General features: G+C 52.7%; 6 protein-coding genes across 6 annotated transcripts; 4 read left to right on the top strand and 2 right to left on the bottom strand.

Moving 5' to 3' along the window:
• Window positions 1-2,104: 2,104 nt before the first annotated feature.
• Window positions 2,105-3,019, top strand: G6M90_00g096970 (uncharacterized protein; the record flags this gene model as incomplete). The annotated part of the gene is made up of 1 exon (XM_014691155.2): window positions 2,105-3,019. The coding sequence occupies one exon, from the start codon at window positions 2,105-2,107 to the stop codon at window positions 3,017-3,019; it is 915 nt and encodes a 304-aa protein (XP_014546641.2).
• Window positions 3,020-6,983: 3,964 nt separating this feature from the next.
• Window positions 6,984-8,332, top strand: las1 (Pre-rRNA-processing protein las1; the record flags this gene model as incomplete). The annotated part of the gene is made up of 2 exons (XM_014691156.2): window positions 6,984-7,369; window positions 7,738-8,332. 2 exons carry the CDS (start codon window positions 6,984-6,986, stop codon window positions 8,330-8,332), a joined length of 981 nt encoding a protein of 326 aa, XP_014546642.2.
• A 239-nt stretch (window positions 8,333-8,571) lies between these two features.
• On the bottom strand, window positions 8,572-8,950 carry G6M90_00g096950 (uncharacterized protein; the record flags this gene model as incomplete). Its single annotated transcript, XM_066131519.1, has 2 exons — window positions 8,572-8,828; window positions 8,902-8,950. The coding sequence occupies 2 exons, from the start codon at window positions 8,948-8,950 to the stop codon at window positions 8,572-8,574; spliced, it is 306 nt and encodes a 101-aa protein (XP_065987725.1).
• Window positions 8,951-9,400: 450 nt separating this feature from the next.
• On the top strand, window positions 9,401-10,886 carry G6M90_00g096940 (uncharacterized protein; the record flags this gene model as incomplete). Its single annotated transcript, XM_014691157.2, has 10 exons — window positions 9,401-9,442; window positions 9,520-9,577; window positions 9,667-9,754; window positions 9,821-9,892; window positions 9,973-10,006; window positions 10,064-10,277; window positions 10,354-10,445; window positions 10,511-10,645; window positions 10,708-10,734; window positions 10,800-10,886. The coding sequence occupies 10 exons, from the start codon at window positions 9,401-9,403 to the stop codon at window positions 10,884-10,886; spliced, it is 849 nt and encodes a 282-aa protein (XP_014546643.2).
• A 626-nt stretch (window positions 10,887-11,512) lies between these two features.
• On the top strand, window positions 11,513-12,200 carry CETN1 (Centrin-1; the record flags this gene model as incomplete). The annotated part of the gene is made up of 3 exons (XM_014691158.1): window positions 11,513-11,515; window positions 11,577-11,752; window positions 11,825-12,200. 3 exons carry the CDS (start codon window positions 11,513-11,515, stop codon window positions 12,198-12,200), a joined length of 555 nt encoding a protein of 184 aa, XP_014546644.1.
• A 539-nt stretch (window positions 12,201-12,739) lies between these two features.
• EIF4E2 (Eukaryotic translation initiation factor 4E type 2) lies at window positions 12,740-13,704 on the bottom strand (the record flags this gene model as incomplete). Its single annotated transcript, XM_066131518.1, has 3 exons — window positions 12,740-13,044; window positions 13,139-13,437; window positions 13,499-13,704. The coding sequence occupies 3 exons, from the start codon at window positions 13,702-13,704 to the stop codon at window positions 12,740-12,742; spliced, it is 810 nt and encodes a 269-aa protein (XP_065987599.1).
• Window positions 13,705-15,827: the final 2,123 nt, after the last annotated feature.

Genomic DNA, 15,827 nt, shown 5'->3' with positions numbered 1-15,827 from the left:
ATGATATTCGGCTTGTTGCAACGCAAAGTTCATATGTATGTACGGAGTGCAAATATGGCCCTCGTGCTGGAAAAGAGGCCAGGCCTATTTTCCGCCACAAAGGCCGTGGGGATTGACCAGCCTCAGTTTGTTAAGGGAACGCCCATGGGTGGACTTGATGCTTCTCCCTCCCTGTCTTGCTTCCAACGGCAAGGATGGACAAATGGCGTTCATGCTCCCAGGCTCTCCCATCTTGCCTCCATGCATGCATGCCTTTGGCGGCAGCCTTGTGCTCTGGAACCGCCCAGGCGGCGCAATCGCCTGACGCCGGGCTTCCTAATTGCCTAGGTCACAGTTTAGACCGGACGCCCATGATCCCGGTCGTCAAGTCAACTCTCCCTCTCTCTCTCCTTGGTCGGGCCTTTGGTTGACCTTGGACGCTGGTGCAATTCATGACCCTGTCGGTCCTGCCAAAAGCGGCGCAGACCAAGCACATGCTGCTGTTTGTATGTACGACAATCCGCTATTCCTTGACACGAAGGGCTCGGTCCTGTGACGCAGGAACGGCTGCCCTATTTGACCGGGAGACACCAACCGGCATATTCGGTACTTTGAACGTTTTTGGTGGTAGTATACGACAGTCGATCTGCCCTCATGTACAATGACAGCTGTCTTGGCTATCCGGCGTGGGTCTCCAATACGTCGCTATTGCTAGCTTAACGAGCATGCAGTTGATAAGGGAACGCAGAGACACGGAAAAAACAAGCAAGCAAATGGACCCGGCATCACAACTGTTGAAAACCAAGGCGTCTCCATAGCCAAGGGTCAACCACCGTCGATGCCGGGGAGGCTTCGGTTGGAGAGAGTGCCACATAACCAAGGACAACAACTAATAGTTGGTGGCAACGCCGCATCCAGTGCATCCAGTGGTGGTGGATTCACTACATGCTACTCCGTACCGTGTTCCGTGCAGAGAGAGCACTGAGTCCATGTCCGCAAGGAGACAATCCAGGTGCCCACACACACTGCTGGCGCGCTATTGTCTCTCGGAACGGCCGCCCCCCCAGATTATGGAACCCTTTTTTATTTTTGCACTGCTTCCTTTTTTGCCTTTGCATCCTGGAATCCATCCGATGAGACACCCTTGAGAGCCTCCGCCTGTATGTAGGCTGTATGACGCAGGTGCAGATCACACACGCTCGCATCTGCACCCACAACATGTTTGCACCCCCTGGATTCTGAATATTGCTACCCTCACCCTGACCCCATTTGCCCTTTCCCTTGAAGGAGCGGCTTGAAAGCCAAAAGCAACTTGGCAAGGAAGGCCATCCCGACCATGAGCGTTGCCTTCCGCACCGAGCGACGAGTCGGGGATCAACAGGCAGGGCGTGGATGCAATACCGGGCCTGGGCGTACCCCCCTTCTCAGATCTTTGCGCGGGCCATGGACATGCAACCCGCACGTTTGACGACCCATCTCCAGGACGAACGTCAGGCCAAGCAATGCCGTTTATTATCCTCCATGTGTACTTCGCTTGGCTTACTCTCAGATCCATGATCCATGTGCTGGGTTTGGATCTGGCGCCGGCTACCAGAGCAATGGGCTTGGGCCGTCCTCTCTTGCCTACTTTCACACAGATGAGGGGTGTTGTTGTTTGCTCGATCTGTCTAAACCGCACCCCCCTTGATATTCCACACTCCCGCCCCGAACTTACATATCTAAATAGCCTCGAGGACCTCTTTCACTTTTGCAGTGCATCTGGACCATGTTCTTTCAGACACAAATATATACTCACATATTTATAACATAATATAACGCTTTACCGACTTCTCCATTCTTTGCCTACCACTCTTCTCCCGCACAATAATCGAGTCGTGCGTGTGCCATCGATAGCACACACTCTTCTCACAATATGATGTATCCAACATACGGAGGGTATACTCCCGATACGTTACCACTATCGTATCCCCAAGGTGTCTTTTTGGACGATTTATCAACCCGGACGGCCATTTCACAGGCAGCAAGACGGCTATCACGGGGATCTGGAGGACAGCAACGAGCAGGAACAGCCATGCGAATATCGAAACCCAATAGCACCAATAACAGCCCCAGATCTTCCTCAACCATGTCGAACCGGAGACGAACAATGATGGGCGGTGATGTGTGGACCGGTCGAAAGCAGCAACCGATGCTTGATTATCTTTCTATTCCTCAGCATCAACATATTGACTCTACACCCTCACGAAAGGAGCCAACCCGACCTCTCAGCTGGCATCCGTCTTCATATCATGTTCAAATCCCCCAACAACCCGTCTTTCTGCAACAGACACAACATCAGCAGCAGCAGCACCACCACCACCAATTGGCCGGTCTGCCCTTTCCAACGCCAAATATGTATGGCGTTGATTCCAACGATTTCTACGGTAGCCAGGCTCAATTTTCTCCGATGATGACTTCGTACTCCAACGACACATCGCCTTCATCTACTTTTTCTCCGTTACCGTTGTTCTCTGAGGCAGAGAACACGCAGTTTGCGCAGTCCGACGGATGGGATGCATGTCAGAAGCCAGGTCACGCGTACACTGGCCCTGATATCCAGGCTGTCAGTGAGCCTTTCGCAACGCTCAACAACTCATCGAATGCAAAGACTTCGGACGCGTATGGCCTGGACTGGAATACGTTTATTGCACATGGATTCAACAACACCACTCCACCTACTCCCGAGGCCTTCTCCCAGACACAGCAGCAGCCAACAGTGTCCGAGGCAGCTGTCTCATATGAGCCTTTGGATGAACCTGAAGAAGAGGGTGAGATTCTTGTTGGCATGGGCTTGTACGATACTCCCGACAAGCTTGCTGAGGACCCTCAACTGAACAACTATCGAACAACTGTTTCGTCACTTTTGGGATCATCGTACCGACCTCATGAGCCCCAAGGCAAGGGTCTCAAGCTTGAAGAGACTTGGGAACCCCCAAAGGCGGAAGACGAAACAGAGGAAGATGGGGAGGAAGAGGAAGACGACGAGGATGACTCCGAATGATATATGTGGTGACGTTTGCTCAACGATAGTGGAAAGCCGGCATCTCAATGAGAGGTTGAGTGACCGGTGATTTGGCCTTAAGATTTCACATGTGAATTCCCAACGAGCGGGGAATTTGCTTCCGGCGAAGTTACACCCTCTCTTCTCTCCCGTTTTGTGTTTATTTTTTGTCTATTTATTGGGAGCGATATGAATTGGAGCGTTATGTCTGACTGTATTTTTTATTTTTATTTTTATTTTCGGTGGCTATTTCTAGACAGCCCGGAGCTCAAAATGCATACATACATACAAGACTTCTGGGATGGACATGGCGGAATGGGATCTTTTGGGTACAAGGACGGCGCTAAATCAGGAGCAAACCAGGGACAAAAATCTGTGGCCTGGTAAAGAGGCGACTGGAAGAGAGGAGACGAGGAATGGCCCAAAAAAAAAGGGAAACTGTACGAGTAGCATACGCTCGAGGAAAGTCTAGTAGCTAGGCAGGGGAGCAGACAAAGCAGGCTAGCTAGCAGCCGCCACCCCTTGAATACATACATGGTATCAAAGTGCAATCAAAAAAGACTTCGAGGAATAGTGCAAGTGCGATATAGGCGTAATGGATATCTGCGTGGTGAAAGAGCTGGCTCACCGCAATTGGAGCCAAATTAGCCCTGGTCATGGTTCAATGTTGTCTAGTATTACTCATGTACCAGGCCCGTTTTTGATTGGAGCTGGAGCCTTGTAGCTATGTATCCCTTTAAATGTGCGCAGGTCCAGTTGATGTATTCAACCCACCTCTTTTATGATATTTAAAGATACTTAAAAATACTTTTATATTAATAATAATAATTAATATATTTTTATATACTTGGGTATTTTTAAAATCTTAACAACCTGTATATTACAAAAATTAGACCTGCGCACATTCAAAGGGATGTACTCCGTACAATGCACAAACTGCACCTCGAACTGCATGGAACAAGAACCAGGTGCTCTCGTGCTTGTCCCAGCCAGACATGGAAGTTGTGTGTGTTAGCCGCCTTTTTTTTTTTCGGCCTGTGCTCCTGTGCAACTAAACTCGTCTTGGCACCCTTTTTTATTATTTTAAAACAAAGCCAGCATTTGCCGGGGGATAAAAAGTAGGGCCAGCCAATAGTGGCCCGCTTTGAACCCTCCTGCTCTCGAGTTTCCCCCCCGGGGGGGCCCGAAGGGGACCAGGAAACAAAGCGCGTGCCCCACGTTACAAGAGAAGAAGGAGGACTAAGGAGGTAGGGAGGCCCCCCCCCCCGGCTCAAAAAAAAAAGGGAACGAAGAGCCGCTGTGGAAAAAAAGCTGGGGGGTGCCCCTGTCAAACATGTGTCGCAGCGGATCTGTGCGTCGGGTCGGGGGGGTGTGTCGGGTGGTTCGTGGGTGTGGGCGTGGGTGGAAACATTTTTCATCAGTGAGCGTGTGTGAGAGACGGTGACAGGCGCGGAGAGTGAGTGAGTGATGAGCATGGGACGGGGACATGTCCGGCGCTGGAGGCTGCAGATTTGGAGGGAAGGAGCGCGGTTGCGTTTTGAGTGCGTGCATGTAATGTACGGAGTACTGCATACCTGCTTAATAGGTATGTATGTATGAGGCGTTCGGCATGCTTGGGGTGTGGAGTGCACATGTTGGTTTGGTAACATTTTGGAGGCCTTGGACGCCCTTTTTCCCTTCTTTCTTCTTAGCCAAGGGGGGGCAGATGTTGGCTTTTGCTGGCGAGTGGGTGAATTTTTTTTCCCCCCTTGGTAATACGAAGTGGTATTATTGCCCTGTTTTACTTCCTGCCGCGTACCATGGAGATTGGGGATGGGGAGATGGCCCTGCTGACGGGGTGGGCAAGGGGACATGGAGGCAGACTTGACTGGACACTTTTGGCCGCCGAGCGTGTAGTTAGGCATGCTGTTTTTGGGCTGGCCTGGGCTTGTGCCGGGTGAAGTCTGGGTGAGGCCCCATCTCCACTAGTACTACGACGGGGGGAGGAGGCAAGGGAAGGGACCAAGCGTGTGTTTCTCGCGGCGCCTTTTTTTTTTTTGCTGCGCGTTGGAGTTGGACCATTATTATCTTTCCCCACTGGCCTCAAGTGCTGTTTCTGCGACTGGAGGGCAAGACAAGAGGACAGGGGACAAGTCGCAGGTCAAAGTGCACTGTAGCTGCGCCACACAGATCGACGTAGTTGCTGCGAGCTTTGCAGGAGCCAGGTTGTGGCTCTTGGCTCCTGGGCATGCACTGGATGTACTTGTATGTACTCCGTACGGAGTGCTGTCAATGCAATGAGTGCAAGTATTACGTCGGCGGGCGTCCGGGTTTCCTCCCCCGCCTCGCATGTATCACTTGCTCTCTTTACCCCTCTATTTGTGGCTGATGGCTTCCAGCGTCCAGCGCGGGCCATGTGATGACTGCTTGACTGATTGATTGCTTTTGCATCATATCCATGGCTTCGCAGTGCAACTGTAGTGCGACGGTCGACGTGACTGGCGAGGCGAATGGGCCCGACCTGCGTCGGCCGGCCGGCTGGATTGTCCAGGTATCAAATGCGTGTGACGCGGATTTCCCTGGTTGGCAACCGGCACGTTTGTGATTTTCACCGCCAGACGAAAATAGGGCCATCTTGAAACGATGAAGAGCCTAACAGAAGCGGACGCGGGCAAACTGGGCTGTGGCGTCCTCGGCGATGCTAAAAGGCGGACGCGGCAGGCCATGGTCTGAGGGGCGTCCAGCGAACCAGCCAGCCAGGCATGCCGCGATAAACAATGACCCCAAGCCATTACTGCGGGCAGGCGCACAGTACATACATACGGAGTAGCGTGAGATGTCCAGTGTCACTGACAGGCACTGAGTCAGGTCTGGTGGGATGCGCCAAGGGTGCCTTAGCTTAACAAGAGGTTTATAGCCGCTGGGGTTCAAGGTTTTTGACCCGAGAATGCGGCGCTCCTCCTCGTCGGGTATTCAACATGACACAGCGTGACAGGCACACGACATGTCATCTGCTCACTATGCGAGTTGCCGGTAAATGCCATGCGCAGAGGCAGGCCACGCAGCTGCGCGAGACTGCGTAGTCGAAGCATCGTGAGGAAAGAGCAACAGGCCCGCGGCCACATGAGTACGCCGTATGTACAATGTTCGCCGCCAAGACCGAGCCTTGCAGAGCACCGTGATAAAGCGGGCTAATTTACTATTGACCTCCTGCCTCCTGCCTGGTACCGAGCAGCGAGTGCCGGGTACCACCGTCGACCCTTTGCCCGAACATCCGAACACTGGAAAGCAGAAGGCCTGGCATTGTTCCGTGCCGTTTCTAGCGCTTCACATGTGGATTCGCAGCGGAGCAACTGATCCAGCCATCTCAACATCCCAACCATTATCGGCCCGGCGACCTGTACGCTGCCTGCACCTTGCCTGCGACTTGTTCTCCCATAACACCAAACAGCTCATCACGGCCCATCACCACGCATGAACTTTTCCCGTCGCCCCGTCTTGTTCGACGTCATGTGGAGCAGATGAACAGCCTGGGAGCCTGGCCATGCCGCTGAGGACCAAATAGCGACCAGGTACTCCGTAAAGACCCCTTTCCCCCTTTCCCTTCTTCGTCTTAATAATTCCTGGCAATCTAGGGCTTTTTGAAAAGCTTCCTTCCATGGGCGACCTTTCCCTGGAATTATTGAAAGACGGTTCGGGTGGTTGATGGTCGGTGGTTGTCCGTCGCCGGTGAATCCACACAGCAGAAGACTATCAACGCCAAAGCAACATTACATTCATCACACGCCCCCCCCCTTCCTCTCTCTGGCCCGTCGCGCAGTCATCGCCTAGTAATCATCTTCTGCCGACAATCTACGTACCTGGAGACTTTTTCTCTCCATCATCTCTCCTACGGCCCCGAATCCGTCTTGCCCCGCCGCAGCCTCCCAGCAAGCGGCTACGTACCAACTACAACACAGGGCAGCAGCCCGGACGGTTGCCGCCCATGGTGCAGTACGTCCTGACGCCTTGGTGGGACAGAAACGAGCTGCTCCTAGTACGGGATCAGTTCTACGCGGCAAGTAGCGACATCTCTTCGCGCCCGAGTCCCGCCCGCCGTTACGCGTCGCATCCTGAAGGCAGCGAGGTTTCGAATAAAGACCATCATGCAAGGAGCCCGCCCAGTCAAAGCGCAGACGGTGACGGTGACACTACCGACCAGCAAAGGCAGGCCGTGGCTCGCGTTTCCATGTGGATGCAGCGCGGGAACTGCCCCCATCTAGTGGAGGCCACCGCTCTCCTGACGGCAGCCGTCTTGAGCGATCATCTTGGGAGTGCTGACGCCGGGGGCAGTTATGCTGTGCGAGCAGCCTACTCAGCTGCCTTTAGTCGGTACGTGGGTTTTTTTGCATGTGTTTTATACTCATGCGCATGATGCTTTTCTTCCTTCGTCTTTGCTTTCTTGACCCCCTTTTCGTGCCGTCTATGGTTGTTCATCTCGTGTTACTCCACCTTGGCGGTGTTGCATTGCGCCGTGCTGTAACATAAACTGCTTTATGTCCTTGCGAGCGTGATGATGGTCTTTGGTTGCTGGGTGTTGCTCGAGTGATGCTCTATAAACCAAAATACCCGATACTGGGGCGAAAAAGGACGCCATGTTTCTGCTGTTTTTGAACATGGCCCTTGCTTGACGATGCCCTTTTAGCCTGCTGAACACATGAAACGTACACAAACAAGCGATCATGGCTAACGACGGGCAGCTTTGTCACCGGCCTCCTGGACGGGCACCAGGACAAGCAGCGCAAACAAAGCATGTACTCCATCGCCAAGACCATAGGCCTCCCTGCAACCTTTGTCGAACTACGTCACCAGGCTACCCACGAGCAGTTGCCGTCGTTAGCGAAACTACGTGCCGCGGCTCGCAAAGCGCTCGCTTGGATATGGGATTACTACTGGAAGGACCTGGCTGATGAAAATAGGGGTTCGAAACATGATGCTTGTAGGGAGGCGGTGCTGGAATATCTCCGCGGAGAGGGGGATGATGCGCAGAGGGAGAAGACGATGCGTAGGTTGGGTGGGTTTGAGAAAGACAGAGTGTTGGCGGTCATTGCCGTCTTGCAGGCGGAATTGCCGGGGAACCAGGTGTATCTGAGATGCTTGAAGCTTTCGAAGGAAATTATGATGAGAGCGGAAGAGGAAGAAAATGAGGATGAAGAGAAGGACGACGACGACGACGACGACGACGACAGAGGCAAGGGAGAAGCAGAGAGTCTGGATGGTGCCGCTGCTGAGAGTAGCTGCGGATGGTGGCTGTATGAAGGCGAGTGGAAGGCGAAGCCGATTGGGATGGTGTGATAGACAAATGATACCCCTTAGAGAGTTGAAGATGAAGCTCGTTTGGAGTTTTTGGATCTGTATGGATGCTTCATTACAAAGTTCCACTTGAACACAGTGATTCATGAAGAGGCACGAACTATCGTATTAGTGCTGTTAGACCAACGTATAGCTCATGCATTCTTTCATTCTACAGCCACGGGTTTGGCAGAGGTTCGCCTCCTCACCCATACACGCTACAACATCTGATGATAGTTCTTCTATCGCGACTGACCAGCGCCCAGCTCAGCAACCACACGTTCCAGCTTCGGACGCAACAAGTCCTCCGTCTGCTGCAGCACATCCTTCAGGCCCATCTGCAGGCCCCCGGGCAAGCCCGACTTGAGCAATAGTGACGGCGTGCTATATCTGCTTGCATTCGCTACCCTGCGAATAATACAGACGCGGGTTAGATTGCCGAGTTCCGCGTACGTGACTATATCTATATCGTATTCCGGTCTGAGAACCCGCATGTTGGCTGCGGCAGTTTGAGAAGAAATCTTGGTCAAGTGTCTTTGCTAAAATTGCAGCTGTGCGAGCCCCATACATACCTCTGATCATGTCCATGAGCACGACGGAATCTGAAAGTGAGGTGCTCATTACGTGCTCTTCTGCTCGGGGGACCCACGGAATCGTGCCATCACAGAAGGGAAAACAGGACTGGGTGGAAGGGACGTGAATGTTGCCATGGGAGAGGATGAGCTGAAGCGGGATTTTGGGGAGTGGTGAGCCCAGCGTAGTTGAGGCCAATCATCCTGGCTGTCTATACCGAATATACCGCTTCACTGCACGCCATTGTCTACAGACGCGCTACGGCTAGTGCATTACGTGTGCAAGAAAATGGAGGGAAAAGAAGCTTACAGTCGTGGGTGTGGCTTCGGTTTGTCAAATCTGCAACTGGGCATATGCAAGTGCTGAGTTGCTCATATCACGATCACGTGAAGCCATACATGTAACGCCATGCACAGCGGCGGAGTTTAACCTCCCGCCCAAGCCGCCGCCAGCCATTACAAAGCACGCCTTCAGGCTTCTCGCTTGGCATCTTTCTTCATGCTACAATTCGTGCGTAGGGCGCCGATCACCAGGCACAAAGTGAGCTTTTATAATTCTGTATGGTGCAAATCCATACCTCTGTCAACAATGGGGTAGCTGCTGACTTCTCTGTCTAGTTCGTCCAGTATAACAAGTACAACAAGCGCAACATGCATATCCAGTCGATCCCCATGTGTGCGTCTCACGCCAGTTGCATCTCCGTTGAGAGAGGGAGCTCTTTATGAAGAAAAAGCTGACATGGATGGCTGACACTGTTTATTTAGGGGTCGGGAGTAGTAGCAACTACGCCTACCTCGTTGTCGATGACAAATCCAAGGATGCCGTGATTATCGACCCTGCCAATCCGCCAGAGTGCGTATCATCTTTATGTATGATGAGGGGGTTGTTTTTTAAATGAATTCTCGCTGACAACGTTAGGGTTACGCCTATTCTGAAAGAAGCCATCTCTTCAGGCAGAATTAACTTGACGGCCATCGTCAACACCCATCAGTTAGTAGCGGTAGGAGAGAGCGAGGGTGTATCGATTTTTTTTTTTTCATGTTTTCCGTCTAATGAGTTTGTCTTTGTAGTCACTGGGACCATGCAGGCGGCAACAAGAAGCTGGTATGGTTGCGAGCCCGAAAACCAACCCCGTTGCAGAAAGCTAATGATGCATGGTAGCTGGCCGAGCTCGGGACACCGCATTTACAAATTATCGGGGGCAAGAACTGCGAGGGCGTGACCAAGACGCCTGCGCACGAGGAGACGTTCAAGCTGGGCGATATTCTGGTCAAGGGCGTTCATACGCCGTGCCACACGCAGGATAGCATCTGTTTCTTCATGGAAGACGACTCGGGCAAGGCCGTATTTACGGGCGACACGCTCTTTATCAGTGGTGCGTAGGATCGGAAAACTCTGGCAGATTGTGGCAAGAGACACTGACGGACGGACCTGGATGGGTTCTATGACAGGATGTGGCAAGTTCTTTGAAGGAAACGCCGCTGAGATGCACGAGGCATTGAACAAAAGACTCGGCGCCTTGCCGAACGACACAGTCGTCTATGTAAGATGGAGCCATTGAGCGATCAGACAAAGATTGAGAGAGTCGTGCTGCTAACAAACTCGCAGCCCGGGCACGAATACACAAAGTCAAACGTCAAGTTTGCCATTTCCGTACTGCAAAGCGATCCCGTCAAGAAGTTGCAGGCATTTGCGGATACCAACCAAGTCACCACGGGCAAGTTTACCATTGGCGACGAAAAGGTACGCATTGCATCCAGCAGGCATTTCATTCCGTACCGCGACGCACAGCTAACTCCGGCCAGCAACACAACGTATTCATGCGTCTAAATGTAGGAACCCTCCCTTCTCCCGTCCCTCAAAGGCCCAACTCACACACGGAACTGACACTCCCCAGGACCCCATTGTTCAAAAGGCCACAGGGGCAACAGACCCCGTCGATGTCATGGGCAAGCTCCGCGAGATGAAGAACAACTTCAAGTGAGGAATGCATCTTATACATCCTGCACTTGAAACGGGCCTGACAAATTCAGTCCACCCCCATCTAAAATGTAACCTGAGACCATGTATCTACTACATTCATTCACACAAGGCACATAGCACATGAGAAAAAAAAAGGCAGGGCACTTGAACAAAAATAAGAATGTCTCCAGGGACAGCTAGGCACCGTATAAACAGCACCAATAAGCTGAAACCCCAGGAAAATCAAAGTCGTAACAATGACCATATTTCGCTATTGCTTCACTGTCCACACTTGCTCGCTCTGGGAAAAGATAGACTGCGGCAAGCTCTAGCAAATTTTGAAGCAAGCAACACTTGTCGCGATTCGTAACCAAGGGCGTCCATCGCAGCGCGAACGTACTCAACAACACGTCAATTGTCTGTTCACCGCAAGCAACGTCCTTGGCTGTCAACCCGGGAAAAAAAAAAAAAGAAAACCAGAAAATTCTCCATCCAACTCCAGCGGTTTAAGAAACCCGCCAATGTGGGGTTCTTACCGTGCGAAAAATTCACCATCCGCGCATCCGGCACTGTTCCGTGAAGCTCCTCACCCCCAAGTGACATCAACCACTCTGCACCACAACGCGCCTCAGAAACACAATAATCACAATGGTAATAACAATCAATCCCCCTCCCAAGGCTCCCCCCCAAAAAAAGCTAACAGCTCCCCTAGCCGAAGCGCAAAACAGCCCCATCATCAGCGGCGCGGCCGTCCAAGCTCGCCAAGGAGCACAACATCACGGCCCAAGAAGAGGGCGAGATCAAGGAAGCATGGGGCCTGTTCGCGGAGCCCATGGACGGCGAGAAGAACGGCGTCCTGCCCATCGACGACGTCAAGTCCGCGCTCACGTATGTCTCTCTCTGCCAATGGCCAAACCACCAGACTCGACGCTAACGGCTTCTCGTTTACCATTATACCAGGGCGCTGGGGGTGCCGCCGTCCCCGTCTGAACTCGCAGAGTTTGTGTCGATCCTGGACCCCGAGGAGGAAGGGTACGCCACGTACGAGCCCTTCTTCGCGATATGCGCGCTCAAGTTCCACGCGCGCGACGAGGACGACTCGGACGCCGCGCACCGGGCGCAGGTCGACGAGGCGTACCGGCTGTTTACCAACGGGACCGAGGGCCCTATTACGCTCGCGCACCTGCGGAGGGTGGCCGCCGTGCTGAAGGAGGAGGTGGACGAGGAGGTGCTCAAGGACATGATTCTGGAGGCGAACGGGGGCGCCGGCGTCGCGAGGGGCGTCAGGGAGGACGAGTTTGATGGGGTCATGAGGAGCGCTGGGGTTTGGAGGTGACAATTACTGACGCGGCCGTGACTTTTTGGCATCACGGACATGGTGAGAGGCAGGAATAGGGGGACGGGAGGGTTGGTAAAGGACGTTGGGAGATTGCTGGGAGTGGTGACTTGGAGTGGATTGGTATTTACAAGGCGCGGAGTTGGGGCTACTGGCATCATCATTGGCATCGTTGCCTCTGATTCGTTTTGGCGCATTGTTTCTTTTGTTGAGTTACGTGGGCTTTTGTGGTCACGGCCCTTGCATGGCTTGGAATCGACGTAGGAAGCCAAGTCTTGTTATTTTCATTCAGATAGCGGAATCATAATAGCCGCGTTGGTTTAGGGGGTATTTTCCCATCATGTTATATGAAAATACTGCAGTGTACCCTCTGAAACGCCATAAATCCATGCAAAATTCAATAGCCATCCTTCTTTTTTCACCCTAGGTTTTGACTGGGTGGGTCACATATGACAACTTGGCAGGATGCGGACATGTTTCCTCAAACATCCTGCTAATACCTGACTGAAATAACATATAGTTGGAGCACTGTCTGTGTTTCATTGCGCCGAGGGCGGATCGACTTTGACTACGGGCTGATTGGCCTCTGTGACAATTGACTCCTCTGCAGGTTGCCCCGATTCGAGGACGGCCTGCGCCCCTGAAGGCGTCTTGAATCCAGCGTGGTCGCGGTGTCGTTTGTAAAAGTAGTTTTCGGACTTGGGTAGAAGCTCCTGGGGCAGATTGCCCTTGATGCAGGCTAGTATGCCATCTACGGATTTTTGCTTGGATGACTCGCGGTGCCAGATGGTGATGAGATGTGCGCTGAAGCGGGCAGAAAAACCAACACCACATAGTTGGTCGTCTGTGATTATAGTCAGTATCAAGCATCGCGACAATTCCCGTACACAGGCGGGATCAACAGAAGTCCGTCAAGGCTTCAGGGGAGGGCATCTCACTTTCGTCTAAAGCTTCTTCCAATTTCTCGCCAATAGCCAACAACTGCACCTGGTTCCAGAACTCGGGACCAATCGACTTGGAGACTCGGAAGGTCCAGCTGCCACCGTGCATGTTTCGGCGATCCTCCCAAACGGGCTTGAAGCCCTCCTTGAAAAGATAGATGGACTCGCGCATCTTTAGCTTATCCACAGGCATATTATTGTTGTATCGCCAAAACGCCTGGACGCTTTCGATCTGGGAGCCGAGCTGCTCAAGCTGGACGTTGTATTCGCCATGGCCGGACTCGTCTTGGGGTGGCCTGAGGAGAGAGGGCTTGTTAGCTGTGTCGTGCTTGTGCTGGTAGTTGCGGCGAGCTGCACATCATCATGGGTGGGACGCAGCGGCTCTTTACTTGCCTAGCAAAGTACACCTTCCAGACATGATGGGTGGGCAGGTCCCGCATTGTCTTCAAGAAGTTCTTCTTGGCACTATCGCGCTGTTCAGCGGGAGACTGAGCGTCATTGGCCGAGGTGGCTTGCGACAAGCCAGACAGGCCATGGGTGAAGAGCTGCGGTCGTCTGGACATGGTATAATTGCGATTCAAGATGGGCGCTTGGGCTGGGGGCGGGAGACGGTTGTTTTCGAAGGCAGGGTGAAGGAGAGAAGGCGAGCTGGTGCGGAGATGAAATAAATACGTTGGCTCGATGCCTTTGTGCAAAGCGCTGACTTGTCGCAGGGCGATGGGCGGCTATTGCGCTGCGGCGGGTGAGCAGGAAGCATCAATCAATGAATGAATGAATCGATGAATCAATGCATCAATGAACAGCCTCCAACAGTCGACAGCTTGGTCAAGTCGACATGGACATGGCCTTGAGATTGCAGCTCTCGAGTAAGCAGGATGGAGGAGGTCGCACAAGGTCGCCCGAGGAGGATCAATAGTCAATACTACCACATGGAGGGGTAAATGGTATTTGAAGTAAATTAACCCCCCCTTCCGTCTATGTCGGGCGCGACGGCGGAAATTTGAGAATCGAAATCAAGACCAGTCGAATGCTGAGCCGGGCCAGCTGAAATGAGAAGCTGGGTGAGGTGACCAGGATCAAGACCAGGGACAATGGCGTTGCATGACTGGCGGTAGCAGCAGTTCTCAGCAGCCAGTGAGTGAGTCGTCATGACTCCTTGTCCAATACTTGAGTAGGCCGGTATGAGAGTCTAAGGAGACCAAGGCCGGAATGGCACGGCCTTCAAATGCAGTGATTGGGCGACAATGGCCAAAGCCCGATACAATCGATAAAGCTGATACATTTAGTCTTGGCCTGCCCCTCGACGTGGCTTCTGCCCAGCTTCCATTGAATCTAGTAAATGCCCGCGTACACGTAGTACCTGACGGCAAAGGCTCGGCTTCCATACATAATCGACCCGGTTTGGGAATTTTGGGGCCTTGGGGCGTCGGGACTTGCGCATGAGCGCTGCTTCGCTCCTTCCACGTCTTCGCGCCCGCTGATGCGTCAGTTTGCGTTTCAATCTTCCATCAATGTCGATGAATCCGATCCGTGCCGGCGTGCAGGCGAGTGTCGCATCTCCCAAAAGAAACCGCTTGTTTAGTTGCCCTTGCGAATCATTGCCATGCAACAAACACATGGCCTTCACAACTGTCTGCGTGGCTCATTGCATTGTGCAACAGTCTTTGTCGACAGGAAACCACCCGCTTTGTTGCCTTTCTTCCAGATGGAAACACGTGCATCCGTGCTGTTGACAAGGTGTGACAAAGCCGCTGGAGAAGAGTCAATGCAAGCGTCGAAACAAACCAGGCAGCCAATTGCGCCCTCAACGACGCTGCGCCTCTCAGTAATCGGGTTGTTCTACTTGGATTTAGCTGTGGCTGGCCCGTCCCGTGTAGGCATAGACTGGATGGATGCTCCAGAAGGTGTCGACTCGTAGAACCAGATGCGCAGCCGTCATCCAACCCGTGGTGTTGGGAATAGTAATCACGATTCGCACTCATGATTTCGCAGAGCTCGGTGAAGAAACGCTCGGCATTCCGCATGGCTTCCAGCCGATGACGCACAATGGATGTACACCCACTGTATGTACATACGTTACCTGTTGTCAACGCTCCATGGACAATGAGCAAATCAGGACATGGGGCGCCGCGCCTTTCTCTTTTTGTCTTGCTCCATGTCCGTATTAATTCCCGTACGCCCACCATCTACTTCTACTACCTACTTAGGTAGGTAGTTACTAGTACTACATACTGCACAATAGGCAGGATCCCACCCAACCGAGCTAACTCCTTCCTTGTACGGGGAATGCCATCTCTCACCGGGTCTACACGCACTGACTAAGCCAATCTCCTCGGTATCCTCACTTTTCTGCTCTTGCCCGTGCGATATATTGATGCAACCGTATGTCCAGTGTCTCGGCCGACTCTGTATCGCTGCCAACAACATTTAGCATCACGTTTGAGGTGTGTATATTGTATTCAGAAGTCGCCAGGCGCCGCTCAACTCAACGAGCCCCTTTCCTCGCCACGCCAAAACGTCTGTGGAATCGCATTCTCATGTCGGACCAAGTCACAGGACCAAGCAGGACAAAGGGACCTGAGCCGCCACCGCGTGCCCATGCTTCTGAACAATGCCAAGGGTAGTTTTGGACCCTTTGACTCGTACCTTGCGGCCTTGCGAATCGAAACACTAATACTCATCTAAA

This window comes from Metarhizium brunneum, chromosome 6, assembly GCF_013426205.1.
Source record: "Metarhizium brunneum chromosome 6, complete sequence".
NCBI classification, from domain to species: Eukaryota; Fungi; Ascomycota; class Sordariomycetes; order Hypocreales; family Clavicipitaceae; genus Metarhizium; species Metarhizium brunneum.
Note: the sequence above shows the minus strand (reverse complement) of the source record. Positions and strands in the feature narration are given on the sequence as shown.